This window comes from Cutaneotrichosporon cavernicola (genome assembly GCF_030864355.1).
Source record: "Cutaneotrichosporon cavernicola HIS019 DNA, chromosome: 3".
In the NCBI taxonomy this organism is placed as follows: Eukaryota; Fungi; Basidiomycota; class Tremellomycetes; order Trichosporonales; family Trichosporonaceae; genus Cutaneotrichosporon; species Cutaneotrichosporon cavernicola.
In genome coordinates, this window is record NC_083395.1 from 2,546,089 (window position 1) to 2,559,452 (window position 13,364).

The following is a 13,364-nucleotide window of genomic DNA, read 5'->3' on the forward strand; positions in this document are numbered from 1 at the left end:
CATTCGTTCCTTCCGTCTTAAAAGCGTTCATCGCCGAAAGGGTTCCAGTCGTCCAGATCGAAATCGCCGTGGTCCTCTTCAAGCCACGTTTCACGGTCCTTGAAATACACCTTGCACAGTGCATCCTGTACTGCCTCCTCTCCCATGCCACCAATCCTCGGGGATTCACGTAGGTATTCCGTCACCTTGCCGTAGAACCACTTCTCCACCTCTGCGGCGTTGTCCGCGCCAGACTTGAGCGGACGCACAAATGGCATGCCAATATCCGGCCCAGCCACCTCGTCAAGTCCAACAAGGGTCAACGTCAGGTGGTCGAGAGCACATAGGAGGCGGCTCACGACGTGGGTGAGGTATCCGAACCGACTCTGCACGGCGTTCCCAAAGCGCCGATCCGCGGAAAACCCTGCTTCGGGCCAATACCCGTGCTGGCAAAACACTACCGTCACAGACTTGAGGTTTGGGCCGGGTACGAACATGAGAAAACTACGCCCGACTTCGTGGATGGGAACGAAGAGTGTGAGATCCTCCGTCCCAGGCCAAACACGCGGAACCGATGAGATGGGATGGCGATGTGTCACTAGCCACTGCATGATTGGATTAAGAGGGGCCGAGGCAACCCCACCAACAGCAGGTGCAAGTGGAAGTGAAAGGGCCCCCATTACTGGGGCTAGGGACGGATGCACATTGAAACCTGCAGGTGGAAACGGGGACCCGGGACGATGCAGGTCTTCGACTTCGAGGGTAGTGAAGACCTTCTTTGCAGGTGGAAGCTGTTGGACCCGCCGTCCACTCCAGTCTGCTCGAACACGTGCTACCTCCAACCTCTTAAATGCAGAGTAGTCTCCGTCTGGAAATGCGTTGCCGATCACGTCCAGAACTCGTACCTTGTGGGCCGCCTTGAAGGCTGCTGCAGGAGTCAGACCAGGCCCACATAGGCAATCGTCGCCAAGACACAAGGGGCGGCTAGGCTTCCAGCTCGGGAAGTCCGACTCGTACTCCCATGGCTCCAGGCAATACTCGTGGGTGACGCCGGCAAATGTGGTTGCGCCGTACATGGTACGGGTGACACGGAGGTGGCGGGAGAGTTGCAGTTCAGCTTGGGCGCGGACGTAGCGCGAGACGTCGTGGAGATTGACCAGGGCGAGGATGGGAGCAAGTTCGATGATGCGGTCGAGGATGTGGGGGAAGCGGCTTCCATCCAGGGTTGGTGGATTTGGGGAAGTATTCGGCGAATGCTGTACGTCGTTGTGATCGCTCATGGTAAAGTTGGCGTTACAGTCGTCGACAGGGTGAGTGGGAGCGTCGGCGTCCATGCGAACTGGAGGCGGATGGAGACGGGCGGAGTGGATGCTGCGCTGTTGAGAGAATGTCGAACAGAGAAAGAGGTCTTTTTTACCTTATGAATGAAGGACAAAATTGAGATGATGCAGGATGAAGATGAGAGATGCTGAATGAGAGAGAAATTTGTTGAAGTAGTCAAGTCGTAACGGTCACACCTATGGAGTCGACTCAACGCAATTGCCGTTTCGAGAGCCGTCTCAAAAAAGAGTAAAATACAATGATAAAATGCAAGACGTCAATTCATTCGGCGAAAGCCACAGCGTCAAGCCATCAGACCGCTGCGGTCTAGGCCCAGCACTCGGGGCAGCACTCTGTGTCACCTCTCGATCCCATTAATGGCTGCGCACAGCCTCTGTAGACAACTCTCCCATTTAGTCACAACTCTCATTCGAGCGCCACATCGCCTGTCTTCCGTTAATTGATTGAAGCCGTCAAAGTGTCCTTACATGACCGCCATCTCATATGCGGACAACTGAATCAGACACGTTTGGGTCTCCGGTGGGATTCCACGACGTCAACACCCCGTCATTGACCTCAGCCTTCCAAGCCGCATGGTCCAGAACTCGCACATTGTTGATCGCGCGTTCCGTTTTCTCTTCGGCCCATCCCTCCTCGGCCGCCTGGTGGCGGATCGCGCGGGTCATCTTGCGCAGAAATTTGGTCTTGAGGACGGAGCGAATGAAGTCTAGGATGTACTGTTGCCTAATGGAGGACCACCAGTCAAACGAGAACGCTTCTAGAATTTGCTCGAGCGTCTCGGGGTAAGAGGGAATGAGGTTGAAGCCAGGCCCAAAGTCGTCTTTGATGTTGACCAGCGTGAGACGAACTGTGTCTAGGTGAGGAATGACCCCTTCGATGAGGTCTGAAGGAACACCGAAGGAGTCAGAATGGCGCGGTTCCGATTCGATGACATACCGGGTGACGAATCCTACCAGGACCACGGTCACGGATCGAAGAGCGGCACCGAGGACGAGAGCGCGTACGGTCGCCGCATGGCTGGTACGCCACACGGTAATCGAGACGTAGAGCGTCAGGCTTTCAAAGGTTGGCGGCAGGAAGGGAACGTTGAGACAGGATGGGAACTCGTCATAGTAGAGGCCCGAGAGACTCGTAGCGGCAAACAGATGGGGAACAGTGATAGGGGGCCCTTCGAGGAGCGCAAAAGGAGCGGAAGATGCTATGCGGAGTACCTTGACATTCGCGAGACCTTGAATTAGAGGGGCAAGCTCCTCCTTGACATCTCCGTTGAGGTCAAGAATGCGGACCCCAGGGCAAGCCTCGAGGCACCACTCTGCGGCGCGGCTCACATACGCCGCAGTCTTGATGAGCGGCGGTGTCCACTTGTCGAGGATGTCATCAGAGTGTTCGTAAAACACAAAGACCGGTTTCCTGACTTGATCTTCGTCGACTTGGGTGTAGAAGCGGACGCCGTGGGTGGGTACATTGTCCGTACCAAAGTCGCGAATGGCTAGGCGATCGCACAGAACACGGTCCACTTGAGCGCGTACGCTCGAGCTCACGCAGCGCCAGCGGACGAGAGACGAGTGTTCGGAGAAGAGGAGAATGGTGTCGACGATGTGTGGGAAGCTGGCGCCATCGAGCCAGAATCCTGGCGGGGCCATCGTGCGGGTACAGGTTACAGGAAGGGTGATGGTGGTAGTGATGGAGGGGAAGGTAGAGTGATGTGAGGTGACAAATGCGTTGAGTGATTGGACGTCGAGCGGAGGCAGATCGAGGATGCGAACAGCAACCCGATGAGCCAGTGACCTGTGCTCATTTTGTGTGTATCGGTTCATGACACAGATCAGGAGATGGAGAGAGTACTGATGTCAGTGACACCACTGGATCATGTACTGACAGTTTCCATCAGACTGGCCACGGCAAGTGATTCTAGCCCATGCCACCCTCCATATCGGTACCCTACACTCTACTCGTCATCACTCACACGTTGTCAACAGGATCGTGGGTCCAGAGTGCTTGTGGAACAGTGGAACACCGCCGTGGCTGTGCGAGTGTGTGGCCCACAAGTGCCAGAGCCAGATAATGTCAGGGAAGTCGTCAAACAGTTCTGCTTAGGGAGAGTACGAGTCTGCTGTCTGCTCGTAGAACGCGAATCATGGGAGTGGGAGTGCCTCGCTGTCCGCGACGTTACAGAGGTAGGAACCTGGCATGCGTCGGGAGGGCGGCGAGCGGACGACGAGGTGCTCAACGCACCGGCGGACGGAGTGGCCTTGGTTTGTATACGGTAATGCAGTCCACCAAATCAAATGTTTGGTCCCTCTTGCTAATCGGCAACCTAATCTCGGTCATTCGAGTTGAACACCGGAGATTGCCGGTCTTGTTTGGTTCTGCTCGCGAGCGAGACAACTAGAGCGATAGAAGCACAACAGCATGCATAGACAACAATTACACCACATCGTACTGTACAAAAGCAACCAGGCTGTATCCAATTCGGCCCTTTAGGCGGAGGAACTCTTCCCGTGTCGTGCCCCGCGCGTCAACGCCGTTGACCTTGTCGAGCCCGACAATCATCGTCTTGCCTCGGATCTTGTCTGCTGGGATGTCGATATACCACCAGTCGCCATTATACTCCATGGGAAAGTAGTCGTCGTTCGTGTTTACCATCGCGAGTTGCGGGCCGCCCTTGGGAGTGACGACATTGTCACTCCAGTGATCGCACACCCATGGGACCTGGAAGCGGACTAGGCCTGCCTGCGAGAGTGCGCGCGGCTCGAGGCGGCGCATGGCTGGTTCTAGTCCCGTAGGGTCTAAGCCCTCATCGTATGCGTTCCCGCAGAACGTTGCCGGTTCGCCGCCGTTGTCGCAGATGTACTCCTCCCATGACATCTCTCGGCCGTCTTCCCGGAACTGCTCGCTTGGATTCTGGGGGAAGTGGCGGAGGCCGAAAGCGTCGTTGCTCTTAGTAAACTCATTCGGTTTCAGTTTCTGTTCCCACGCGTGATTGACCAGGCTCCCGGCTCCCCAGCACGCGTCGATCAGCTTCCACCGTCCGTCGTCGAGGACTACCGCGTTCCACGCGTGGTTCGCGGTGAAGGGCGAGATCACACCTGCCCCAGGCGACTTGTAACCGAACCCCTTTCCGTGTCCGCTCACCCTCACACACTCCATCCCCGCTGCCTGCGCGATCGCTTCATACACGCGGGAGAACCCGTCACAGACACCCTTTCCGTTGCGGATCGTGTCCTCGGCGGTGTGACCGCGCGGGACGGTATTGGCCAAGAAGTTCGCCACATCGTACTCGATGTTGTGATGACACCAAGTGAAGATCGCGCGCGCCTTGTCCGCCAAGTACTCGAAAGGCGAGCAAAGGACGTCGGCCAAGTACGGGATGGGGTCGTGCGGCAGGTTCTCGCGGGGGTACTGTGCTGCTACTTCGTCCGGCTGCGTGTAGTCGCGGCACACTAGGCAGTTGAGGGGTGGCATGTTGATCGGTCCTCCGGCGGCTGGTGGAGCAGCAACCGCCGCGGGCGACGACTTCGGCCTAGAACCGAGGGGTACGGGGGGAGGACGTGAATGGAGAGGGATGGGAGGTGGGCCATTGCTGGGATGAGATGTGGGAGCGGGCGGTGGAGAGGGACCTCGAAGAACGTTTGGCGGTAGAGTACGGCGGGCAAGTTCCGGTGCCGGCTTAGTCTTAGTGGGTGTTGGCGAGGTTGATAGAGTGTGATCTTCATGCTCGTCCTGTTGGCGAGCTGGGAGGCGCGGCGGCAGTTCGGGCTTGCGACTGGGTAGCGGAGGTGTGGGGCGTGCCGGTGGCTCGAGCGCCTCGAGGTCACCATCGCCGTTGACGTTGGGGCGCCGCTCAGGAATCGAGGGTGGAATCCGCCCAGCCGATGCGCTCGTTTCGACCGAAGGCCGTCGCGGGGAAAGTGCCAGCTCGGAGCTCGCCTTGCGTGCAGGAAGCGGCGGCGGTGCTGTGCGTTCTGGGGAATCCGGTATTCGAACAGGGTTATCGACGCTGGATGTCAGAACCGCAATCAGGACATGACTCACTTGTGGGTGGGGAGGTGGCGGCCTGGAAGAGGATGAGCTGGCTTATTCGCTTTGCTGGGAAGAGGGGGCTTTGGGGGCAGTGGGGGACGGAGCGGCGTCGGCGCATATGAGGAGGTGGAGGAGACTGCGGACACAGGGGAGGGGTCACGGCACGGGATGGGGGCAAACTTCTTGGGCTTGGGTGGCGGTGCTTTCATGGGCACCGGCGCACTGCCCTGCTGAAGGTTGAGAGCGGCGATGCGGTCCTTGAGCGACGTGAAGACTGGTTCGTCGTCTGACATTGTCATGGTGAGATGAGATGGGCAATGTTGATCATCAGCAGCTGAGGGCTGTGGGATGAGAGGCACTGTGTGAATGACGTCACGTGACTTGTACCCGTTCCTGGCACGGAATTGCTATTTCCCGCCTTCCAAACGATGGAGATGGAGCGTGTTCGACCCCCAGATCTAGAAGCATTATGTTCATTCGCTACAGACCGTATGTACAGTCTCAAGATCCCAGTTTCCCACCAGAGACGTATGTAATAAGTACTGGACATTCAGGGTGAATGTGGTAGTAGACAACAACTGTTAAGTTATCAACCACACGCGATGGCTGAATGAACAGTCCTGTCAAAGTCGTTGCCATCCATGCCGCTCAGCGCAAGTCAGTGCCGTCAGCTGGTCATTATATCGTTAGACCGCACACTGCTGTCGTTTGGGGATCTTGGGAGCCGTTTGTGCGAGTCCATGGAGGATGGACAGTGAAGGAAGGTGACCTGATGCGTCACGATGCGTTGCGCCCGACAGGCTTATTTTGCTCCCGCTAAACCGCCTCAGTGCCCCGGTGACTCCACCAATGTACGCCTCTTTTGTCCTTTGGCTAAGCGTAGCATAAGTATCGATGGCAGCCCCCAGAACGCTATTTGATCGATATCTCGATACCATGCTCACATCCTCAAGCCTGGGTATCAGCTTGCGTCGGGACGTCATCTTTCAACTGTGTGTGTAGCGGCAGGGTGAAAGCAACGGGATGCACGGTTCGTCTTTCCGTGGAAAGTACAGAGTGCAGACAAAAACCAGAGGAATCAGTGAGCGGAGGACGCGAGGCGTCGGCGTGGGGAAGGGAGCTTGTGGCGCAGCTTTTTCACCATGCGTGTCTGCCTCGTGTTTCTGTCCATCTCATGCATGCAAGACTCTGGAACTCATCTCCTTTGTTTCCGAGAAGGAATGCAGAATATTCTCCAACGTTTCTTAGTGTAAAGGAGTAGAGGAAGGGATCACCTGCATGTGTCCTCGCTAACCAGGTCAGTCTGTGATGGAGGGAGGTGAGTGGGTGTGAACGAATTGAGGCGCCACAGTGTGTTTGGTCAATAATGCTCCCGCCCAAGTCTCAGACCGAAGATTGATCCACCTTCAGCCTCGTTGGTTCTCTCGATCTTTATATCCTTAAACCAAGATACTGTACCTGCCAGTTTCATCGAGAAGATGGGGCGGATTTGCTGACCCCGCTCTGCTGTGCTGTTGCTGAGTCGCGACAGTCCTCGGCGATTGAAGAAGAAGACGATCCGCTTGTGAAACGCTGTCGAAGGATTGTATGTAGTGCGGGATTTGGGGAGCACTGATCATTAGCGCCCCCATCTAAATCCCTCTCCAACCAAAGTAGGTCAAACCAAACCACTTTCGCAACCTTGAGTCACTCTGCCTTTAAACAGCACACTCCCTTTCTTCTTTACTCACCTTCACCACATCTCCCTCATTCTTCTATCCACCCCACTCATCTTCATCGCTTGGATCTACCCTTCATCATCAAACACTTAGCATGTCTAGCATTCCCAACGACCTCGGCGACGCCGTGCTCATCAGCCTGCCTACTCTGCTCCGCAACGGCGACTTTCCCAACCCCGTTATCATGGCTGACAAGGTCAACCTCGATGGCGTCCCGTTTATCGAAATCAATTCCCACCGCCTAACCTACAAGAACCACCATATCATCGGGCTTATCGACTTATCAGGAAACATCGATGGTATTTGGGGAATTGCAGGTACATCATTCCCTCCGTCCACCGTTGATTCCAGTGCCGTTAGACCCGGACGAGCCTACCCCAGCTCTGATGCTCACTGAAACAGACTCGTGCATCATCGACCCTTCCTCTTATCCGGGAATCGTGGACCTCGTATTCGGGTATGCCGACGCCAAGGCCCGCCTCGCCCTCTGGGGCACCCATCCGGCCCTCCAGGACCATCTCAACAGCCACTACTATAAGCACGTGGTTAAGAAGTGCAACGGCTTTACCTCGACCTCTGGCAAACCGCTTCCAATTGCGTCTCGCGGAGTGCCTACACTCGGGGGGGAATTTGAGCTGTTCAGCAACATTACCCACTACTGCCGCGTGTTCGACCTCGATTCGACGTGCGACCTAGAGTTGGTGAACGGCCTGCTGACCTCGGGACGTGTCTGCACCCTACGCGCGTACAACAATACCGACATCAGCCAGCTCAAAGTCCCCCCCTCAGTCGTTCTCAAATGCAACTGCGTCCCTTCACCAGACACGCCGGAACACTGGACTGGCACTTTCAATCTCACTCCACCCGGTAGAGTCCCCGCAACCGTGCGCTTGGTGTACAACGTGAAGTATGCTTGGGCGGATGCGCTCTTTGTGTCGATGATGGGTATCGAGACTCTCCCCGAGAGCGTCAAGGAGCTCGTCGTACACTTCAAGTTTGTTCCTGGAGAGCGCCCTCGCTACTTTCTCTGCGAGGCTACCGCGCCTGGCTCACACAAAATCGTCTCGGCCCACAGCACGACTGCCCCGATTCCAGAGCTCAAGGATAACGAGCACCTCGACCTGGTCTTCTTTCCCTGGTTGATTGACAGCAGTCTCTTCAAGAACATTGTCAAGCTGTACCGTCCAGGGCTGAAGATTACCCTGGTCGGTCTAGACGAGTTTGACGGGGCCCGTGAGGCTGACGCTGCCGGGGACCCCGCTTGGGAGGCCATTTACGACTCTCTTCCGTGGCAGGGATTTATGCCTCCTCTCCGTCCTCGTCCCTCTTTCACCTCGGTCGCGGACACGTTCGTTGACGATCTCGTCAAGACCTTGCATCGGAAGAAGAAGGCTCAAGCGCGTCGCGACGTGCGCGTGCTCACCTCGACAGAGTATCTCAAGCTTGGACATGACGATGAGGAGGATTGGTGGCCGACAGGCCAGCCCCCGGGGTGCTAGAGGTATGTATAGTCGCTTGGTTGATAGCACAGCGTGGGTGATGTGACATCAGAGAGTAAATGGCCCTTTGGCGGTCGGGGATTCGGGAGATATACGAGGTATGGGGTCCCAAAGGATTTAAGGATTTGTATAAAAACTACGTTATCTTTTGGACAAAAGTGTTCCACTCGTAAGTCCTGCTGATCATGTTAACCTTGGCGCCAGTGTCGAAAACCCCTGCTTCCCGCACCTTTGCAGCATTGTCTGCATTCTTGACACTATTCGGCCCTATTCGCTAATGTTATCTACAGTAGGGACCAGCACAGATTCGAGTAGAGCACGCGCTCAGAAAGGCACGCCGACGGGCGAGGTCGTCCAGACCTGGTTAGTGTTTCCGGCGCCGCAACCCCAAACCTGGAGCGGGTTACCGTTCCAAGTCTGGCCGTTGGGGAGGTCAAGGCAAAGCCCGCGACCCTGCGATCAGCTTGTCCTACACTCACTCACCGTCATGGCGATACGGTTATCGTCGGTGTACCACCATTCCTGGCGGAGGCTGCGGTTGCAACGGCCAATCGTAACCTGTCCGCCATTCTTCTCTCCCTATCAGCTCAGTTACTTGCACACTCACCCTCAATAGCCTCGAGGCAGAGGGCAGTGTCGCCGACCATGATCTGGCCATTACCGCGCGACAGGCGGAAACGCTGCGCCGGAGTCGCGTTGCAGTCCCAGCTACTGTCAGGTGGGGAGATGGGGCACTCACATCCGGACCTGGGTGCCGGGCTCGAGCTTGCCGCCGGCAATGTCGACACACTTGCCCTTGTTGCCGTTGGGGTGGATGAAGACGAGGTCGTTACGCTCCGGACCACCGGGGCCACACGGGCCGCCGATGCAGGGCTTGTGGCCGTGGTCGTAGTCGTGGCAGTCACCCTTGTCGCCGTGGCCGTGGCCGTCACCCTTGTGACCGCCACCGCCACCCTTGTAAGCGTCGTAGTCGCGCTTGTGGCTCTCGTAGTATCCCTCGACGTCGCGCTTCGCCTCACAGACAGGCACCGGGGTCGCGATCGCGAGGCCGAGGAGGACGGTGTAGAGAATAGCGAGCATGTTAGTTGAAGCTGGTAGGGGTTGCTGTTGGAGGTGGGTGTTGGAGGTGGGTGCTGTTGATGCTGAGAGGGATGGAGTTGGGAATATATACCCCTCTGACCCTCTGACCTTCTGGGGAGGCCAGCACCGCTTCCGCCACAACCACTGTCATCGATCTCGAGAACACGGTCGCACGCGTCCACGCTCACATGATGCCATTGTGCCGTCGTCGGCGGCCTAGGTGTACGGCTGGTTCCGAATCACACAGCGGAGGTGTGGCTGGGATCTGGTCTGTTTCGACCAGTGGGAAGGGAAGTTACCGTCTCGACATCATGCGCATTCAACATTACTTCTGTATTTGCAAAAGCCAGGACCTCACCATGTGATCGGTGACTCTTCATCCATCGCTTGGCAAGTAGGCAGACTGTCCGGCAACGCGTTTGGGAGCTGCATTGCTCACAAATAGTGGCTCTCATCCGAGGTCCGGCAAAAACGGCAAATTACCGTGCCTGCGTTGGTCATGATTCCCGCCGAGATTTCGGCGTCGATCACTCAACACGCTCATATCATGATGCACATTCTTGCACTGTCCACATCACTTCGAAAGTCATGATGACGCCTAACGGTAACGACAGCGGAGACGACCTTGGCGGCCTCAACGGTATGGCAGATGCCGTCCTGTCTCCGTGCCCCGAGTCCGAGAGCAACACTCAACGTTCGTCTTCGGTGTTGACATCGGGACGCTCTGCTGGCAAGATTTTGGAGGCCTTTGACACGGCCGAAGGCGTTGGCGCGCGTGTCCTGCGTTCTATTGGGACACCGGCGCTATGGAATCTCTCGCCTTTCCTCATCCTCGACCACGCGAGTGTGGGCCAAGGCGCCGGGTTTCCCGACCACCCGCACCGCGGGATGGCGACCGTGACCTACGTGCTAGAGGGGTGAGTTTGAGTCATGCGAAAGTCCCGCTGACGCACAGCACGATGCAGCACGAAGACTTTATGGGTAACTACGGTCGGCTGTCGCGCGGCGACGTGCAGTGGATGACTGCCGGGCGTGGGGTCGTGCATGCCGAGATGCCGGTTGTGGATCCGGCCCATCCTGTGGATGCCGTCGCTCTGCAGTTGTGGCTCGATTTGCCGGCCGCAAAGAAGATGGTCAAGCCGAGCTACAAGGAGAAGAAGGCCGACGCGCTAGCACGCGCGACGTTCCCCGGCGGAAACGTGGTTGTCGTGAGCGGCCAGAGCCACGGCGCGGTTGGACCAATCAGGCCCATCGCCGGTTGTTGGTTCCTCGACTTTACGCTGGAAGCCGGCGGCGAGGTGTGGCAGCCGATCCCTGAAGGATGGACTGCGTGCATCTACGTCCTCGAGGGCGCTGTGGCAGTCGGTGACGCAGGAAAGGAAGTGGCTAAACAGAACGTCTGCGTCCTCTCCGCTGTGGTTGGGGAGGAGGGTGTGCAGATACGTTCGCGTCCGCGCTCAGGGAGCCGCTTCGTCCTCATTGCCGGCGAGCCGCTTGACCAGCCGATGGTCCTACAGGGTCCCTTTGTCTCCACGAGCCGGGACGGCGCAGCACAGGCACTCCGCGACTACCAGAGTGGAAGGAACGGGTTCGAAAAGGCACTGGGCTGGCGTAGCGACATTGGGAAGGATGTGGGCATGGTGCGCCGCAAGCCTCGCCGGAAGGGAGAGGAGGAGTGGGAGGAGCGCGACCCTCGCGAGAAGGGACGTGGAGGGAAGCGGCGCGAGGACAAGGACGACAGCGAGGTGGACGCAGGAAGAGGAGGAAGCAAAGGCAAGGGCAATGGCAGGAGCGGCCGGCGGTAAAGACTAGATAGAAATTACACGTGTTGTTGTACCGCAACGGCGAATACGACAGTGTCGCTGTCGCTCGGGCTACGACCCGCCCACTGCGAGCATTAGTCCAACCGCACTTTCATGGCGTCCCTGTCCCTTGAGGGCCGTGTTGTGACCAGCCAGAGTGGAAAGTGGGAGTGTTAACCCGAGAAGAGACGCCAGGCTAGTGGGATTCTTCGCTCAGACTGACAGGACCCCCAACACGGAAGTCCGTGCTTTGAACGCAACAAAGTGATCTTGTATCTTATCATGTTGCTGCGTCGTCAGGGCAGAACCATTGGTATTACTCACTACATAACGTCGTCTCCAGAGTCGTGTCACACGGCTTCCCGCTCGCCCGCGCCTCGGCCTCCCATTCCTGGCTGTCCATGGCCCGCACGTTGGCAAAGCGCTCCATCCACTCCAGGCCGTGGTACTTACGTACCTTTTCCGCGACCATATCCAGGAACTTGTCCCTCAAGATTGTGCACAGTTCGTCCCAGTACCAGGACTGGTACGACTGGGTCCTTCCGTCGGCCGTCTTGTTCTTGGCCATATCCTCATCGGGCCTGAATGCCACTTTCGCAACGCCAAGAGCCAGGCTAGAGGCCGGGTCGATTCCCACAACCGTCAGCCGCGTGGTTGCGAGGTTGGGAACAAGTTTCTCAATCATGTCTGCAAGAATACCACACGGGCGACTGTGTGGTATCGCCTCTGGCGTGTTCTCGTTGTAGTGTTTCAGGACCACCACAACGTCCCGCAGGCCGTAGTATGGCACGAACCCCCGGATTACCTGGCCCTCGTGTGGCGAGTGTGCATAGATTCTCACCCACAAGGTCAAGCGGCGCACGTCCCACGGGTACGCCGAGATCAGTGCGAGCGGACCCCGGTTGGATGCCAGGTTCAGAAACGTGTTGCCTTCCCTCCAATGGTACCTGTTATGGAGGGAGATGTCGAGGAGGAGGTTGTGGCAGGAGATATTTACGTCGTACATCTGCTCATACTTATCCGGGAACGCACGCACGGTATGGGGGTTCAGGCGGAGGTGTTCGAGCGCGGCCGACACGTTGCCTTCGATGTCGAGGACCTTCGTGGTCTTGAGGGCCTCATTGCACCATTCCTTGGCGCGGTTCACGCGAGGCTCAGAACGTCCGGCTTCCTTACCCCCCATCGGCTTAAAAGGAGAGATCCGTCGGTCGGAATTGTTCCATTCGAACCAGGAAATCCAGTCGATGTGGTAGTCCACCGAGGCCTCATGGAACGCGAAGCCGGGGATACGAAGATTGTGTACCGGCTCACACCACTTCTGCGCCGCGATAGTGTGTAAGTGGAGATTGTCTCGCGTCCCATACCGCTTCGGCGCCGTCATAGTGTAAAAGTGGTGTCCTACCTCTCGATCGTCTTTCGGCTCACTGATGACGAGGTGTGCGCAGAGGCGTGCGTCAACGCGCCGCCGCGTCGAGTGGCTGGTGGCGCGCAGCAATAAGAGGGAGCTGTATGGGGCCAGCTGGATTATGTTGTCGAGAATGGTCGGGTAGGCCTGCGAGTCGAGCACGTTGAGTGCGCCTGTCTTGGCATCCCTGCCAGGGTCGGCCCCCGTCGTGGGTCCGGGTGGCCAACCTGCTTGAGCGTCTGGGATCTGGACATGCGCAGCTTCATCGACGATATCCGAGCTGGGCGCGCTGGGTGGTCCCGAGGCCTTGAGCCTGACCAGTCTGCGTTGAAAAATCTTGTTGAACATGTTATGAAGTTGTGATGTTGCGATGCATCGCCTCGAAGAACAGCAGGGTCCACAGGGTAAGCGGGGTGGTCATTCAAATTCCTTGTTGTTTGTGGACGCAAAAAGAAATCATTTACGATGACAGAGAGATTCGAACTCTCGAGCCCGAAGGCACGACCTCAGTTGTGAA

At 57.3% G+C, this 13,364-nt stretch overlaps 7 protein-coding genes across 7 annotated transcripts; 2 read left to right on the forward strand and 5 right to left on the reverse strand.

Moving 5' to 3' along the window:
• Positions 1 to 17: 17 nt before the first annotated feature.
• On the reverse strand, positions 18 to 1,313 carry CcaverHIS019_0309520 (uncharacterized protein; the record flags this gene model as incomplete). The annotated part of the gene is made up of 2 exons (XM_060599454.1): positions 18 to 425; positions 885 to 1,313. 2 exons carry the CDS (start codon positions 1,311 to 1,313, stop codon positions 18 to 20), a joined length of 837 nt encoding a protein of 278 aa, XP_060456147.1.
• A 486-nt stretch (positions 1,314 to 1,799) lies between these two features.
• Positions 1,800 to 2,963, reverse strand: CcaverHIS019_0309530 (uncharacterized protein; the record flags this gene model as incomplete). Its single annotated transcript, XM_060599457.1, has 1 exon — positions 1,800 to 2,963. One exon carries the CDS (start codon positions 2,961 to 2,963, stop codon positions 1,800 to 1,802), a length of 1,164 nt encoding a protein of 387 aa, XP_060456148.1.
• A 784-nt stretch (positions 2,964 to 3,747) lies between these two features.
• CcaverHIS019_0309540 (uncharacterized protein) lies at positions 3,748 to 5,642 on the reverse strand (the record flags this gene model as incomplete). The annotated part of the gene is made up of 2 exons (XM_060599458.1): positions 3,748 to 5,320; positions 5,356 to 5,642. 2 exons carry the CDS (start codon positions 5,640 to 5,642, stop codon positions 3,748 to 3,750), a joined length of 1,860 nt encoding a protein of 619 aa, XP_060456149.1.
• A 1,513-nt stretch (positions 5,643 to 7,155) lies between these two features.
• On the forward strand, positions 7,156 to 8,560 carry CcaverHIS019_0309550 (uncharacterized protein; the record flags this gene model as incomplete). The annotated part of the gene is made up of 2 exons (XM_060599459.1): positions 7,156 to 7,378; positions 7,413 to 8,560. 2 exons carry the CDS (start codon positions 7,156 to 7,158, stop codon positions 8,558 to 8,560), a joined length of 1,371 nt encoding a protein of 456 aa, XP_060456150.1.
• A 324-nt stretch (positions 8,561 to 8,884) lies between these two features.
• On the reverse strand, positions 8,885 to 9,640 carry CcaverHIS019_0309560 (uncharacterized protein; the record flags this gene model as incomplete). Its single annotated transcript, XM_060599460.1, has 4 exons — positions 8,885 to 9,013; positions 9,044 to 9,135; positions 9,168 to 9,268; positions 9,300 to 9,640. 4 exons carry the CDS (start codon positions 9,638 to 9,640, stop codon positions 8,885 to 8,887), a joined length of 663 nt encoding a protein of 220 aa, XP_060456151.1.
• Positions 9,641 to 10,228: 588 nt separating this feature from the next.
• On the forward strand, positions 10,229 to 11,445 carry PRN1 (uncharacterized protein; the record flags this gene model as incomplete). The annotated part of the gene is made up of 2 exons (XM_060599461.1): positions 10,229 to 10,557; positions 10,596 to 11,445. 2 exons carry the CDS (start codon positions 10,229 to 10,231, stop codon positions 11,443 to 11,445), a joined length of 1,179 nt encoding a protein of 392 aa, XP_060456152.1.
• Positions 11,446 to 11,722: 277 nt separating this feature from the next.
• CcaverHIS019_0309580 (uncharacterized protein) lies at positions 11,723 to 13,195 on the reverse strand (the record flags this gene model as incomplete). Its single annotated transcript, XM_060599462.1, has 2 exons — positions 11,723 to 11,730; positions 11,770 to 13,195. 2 exons carry the CDS (start codon positions 13,193 to 13,195, stop codon positions 11,723 to 11,725), a joined length of 1,434 nt encoding a protein of 477 aa, XP_060456153.1.
• Between the last annotated feature and the right edge of the window lie 169 nt (positions 13,196 to 13,364).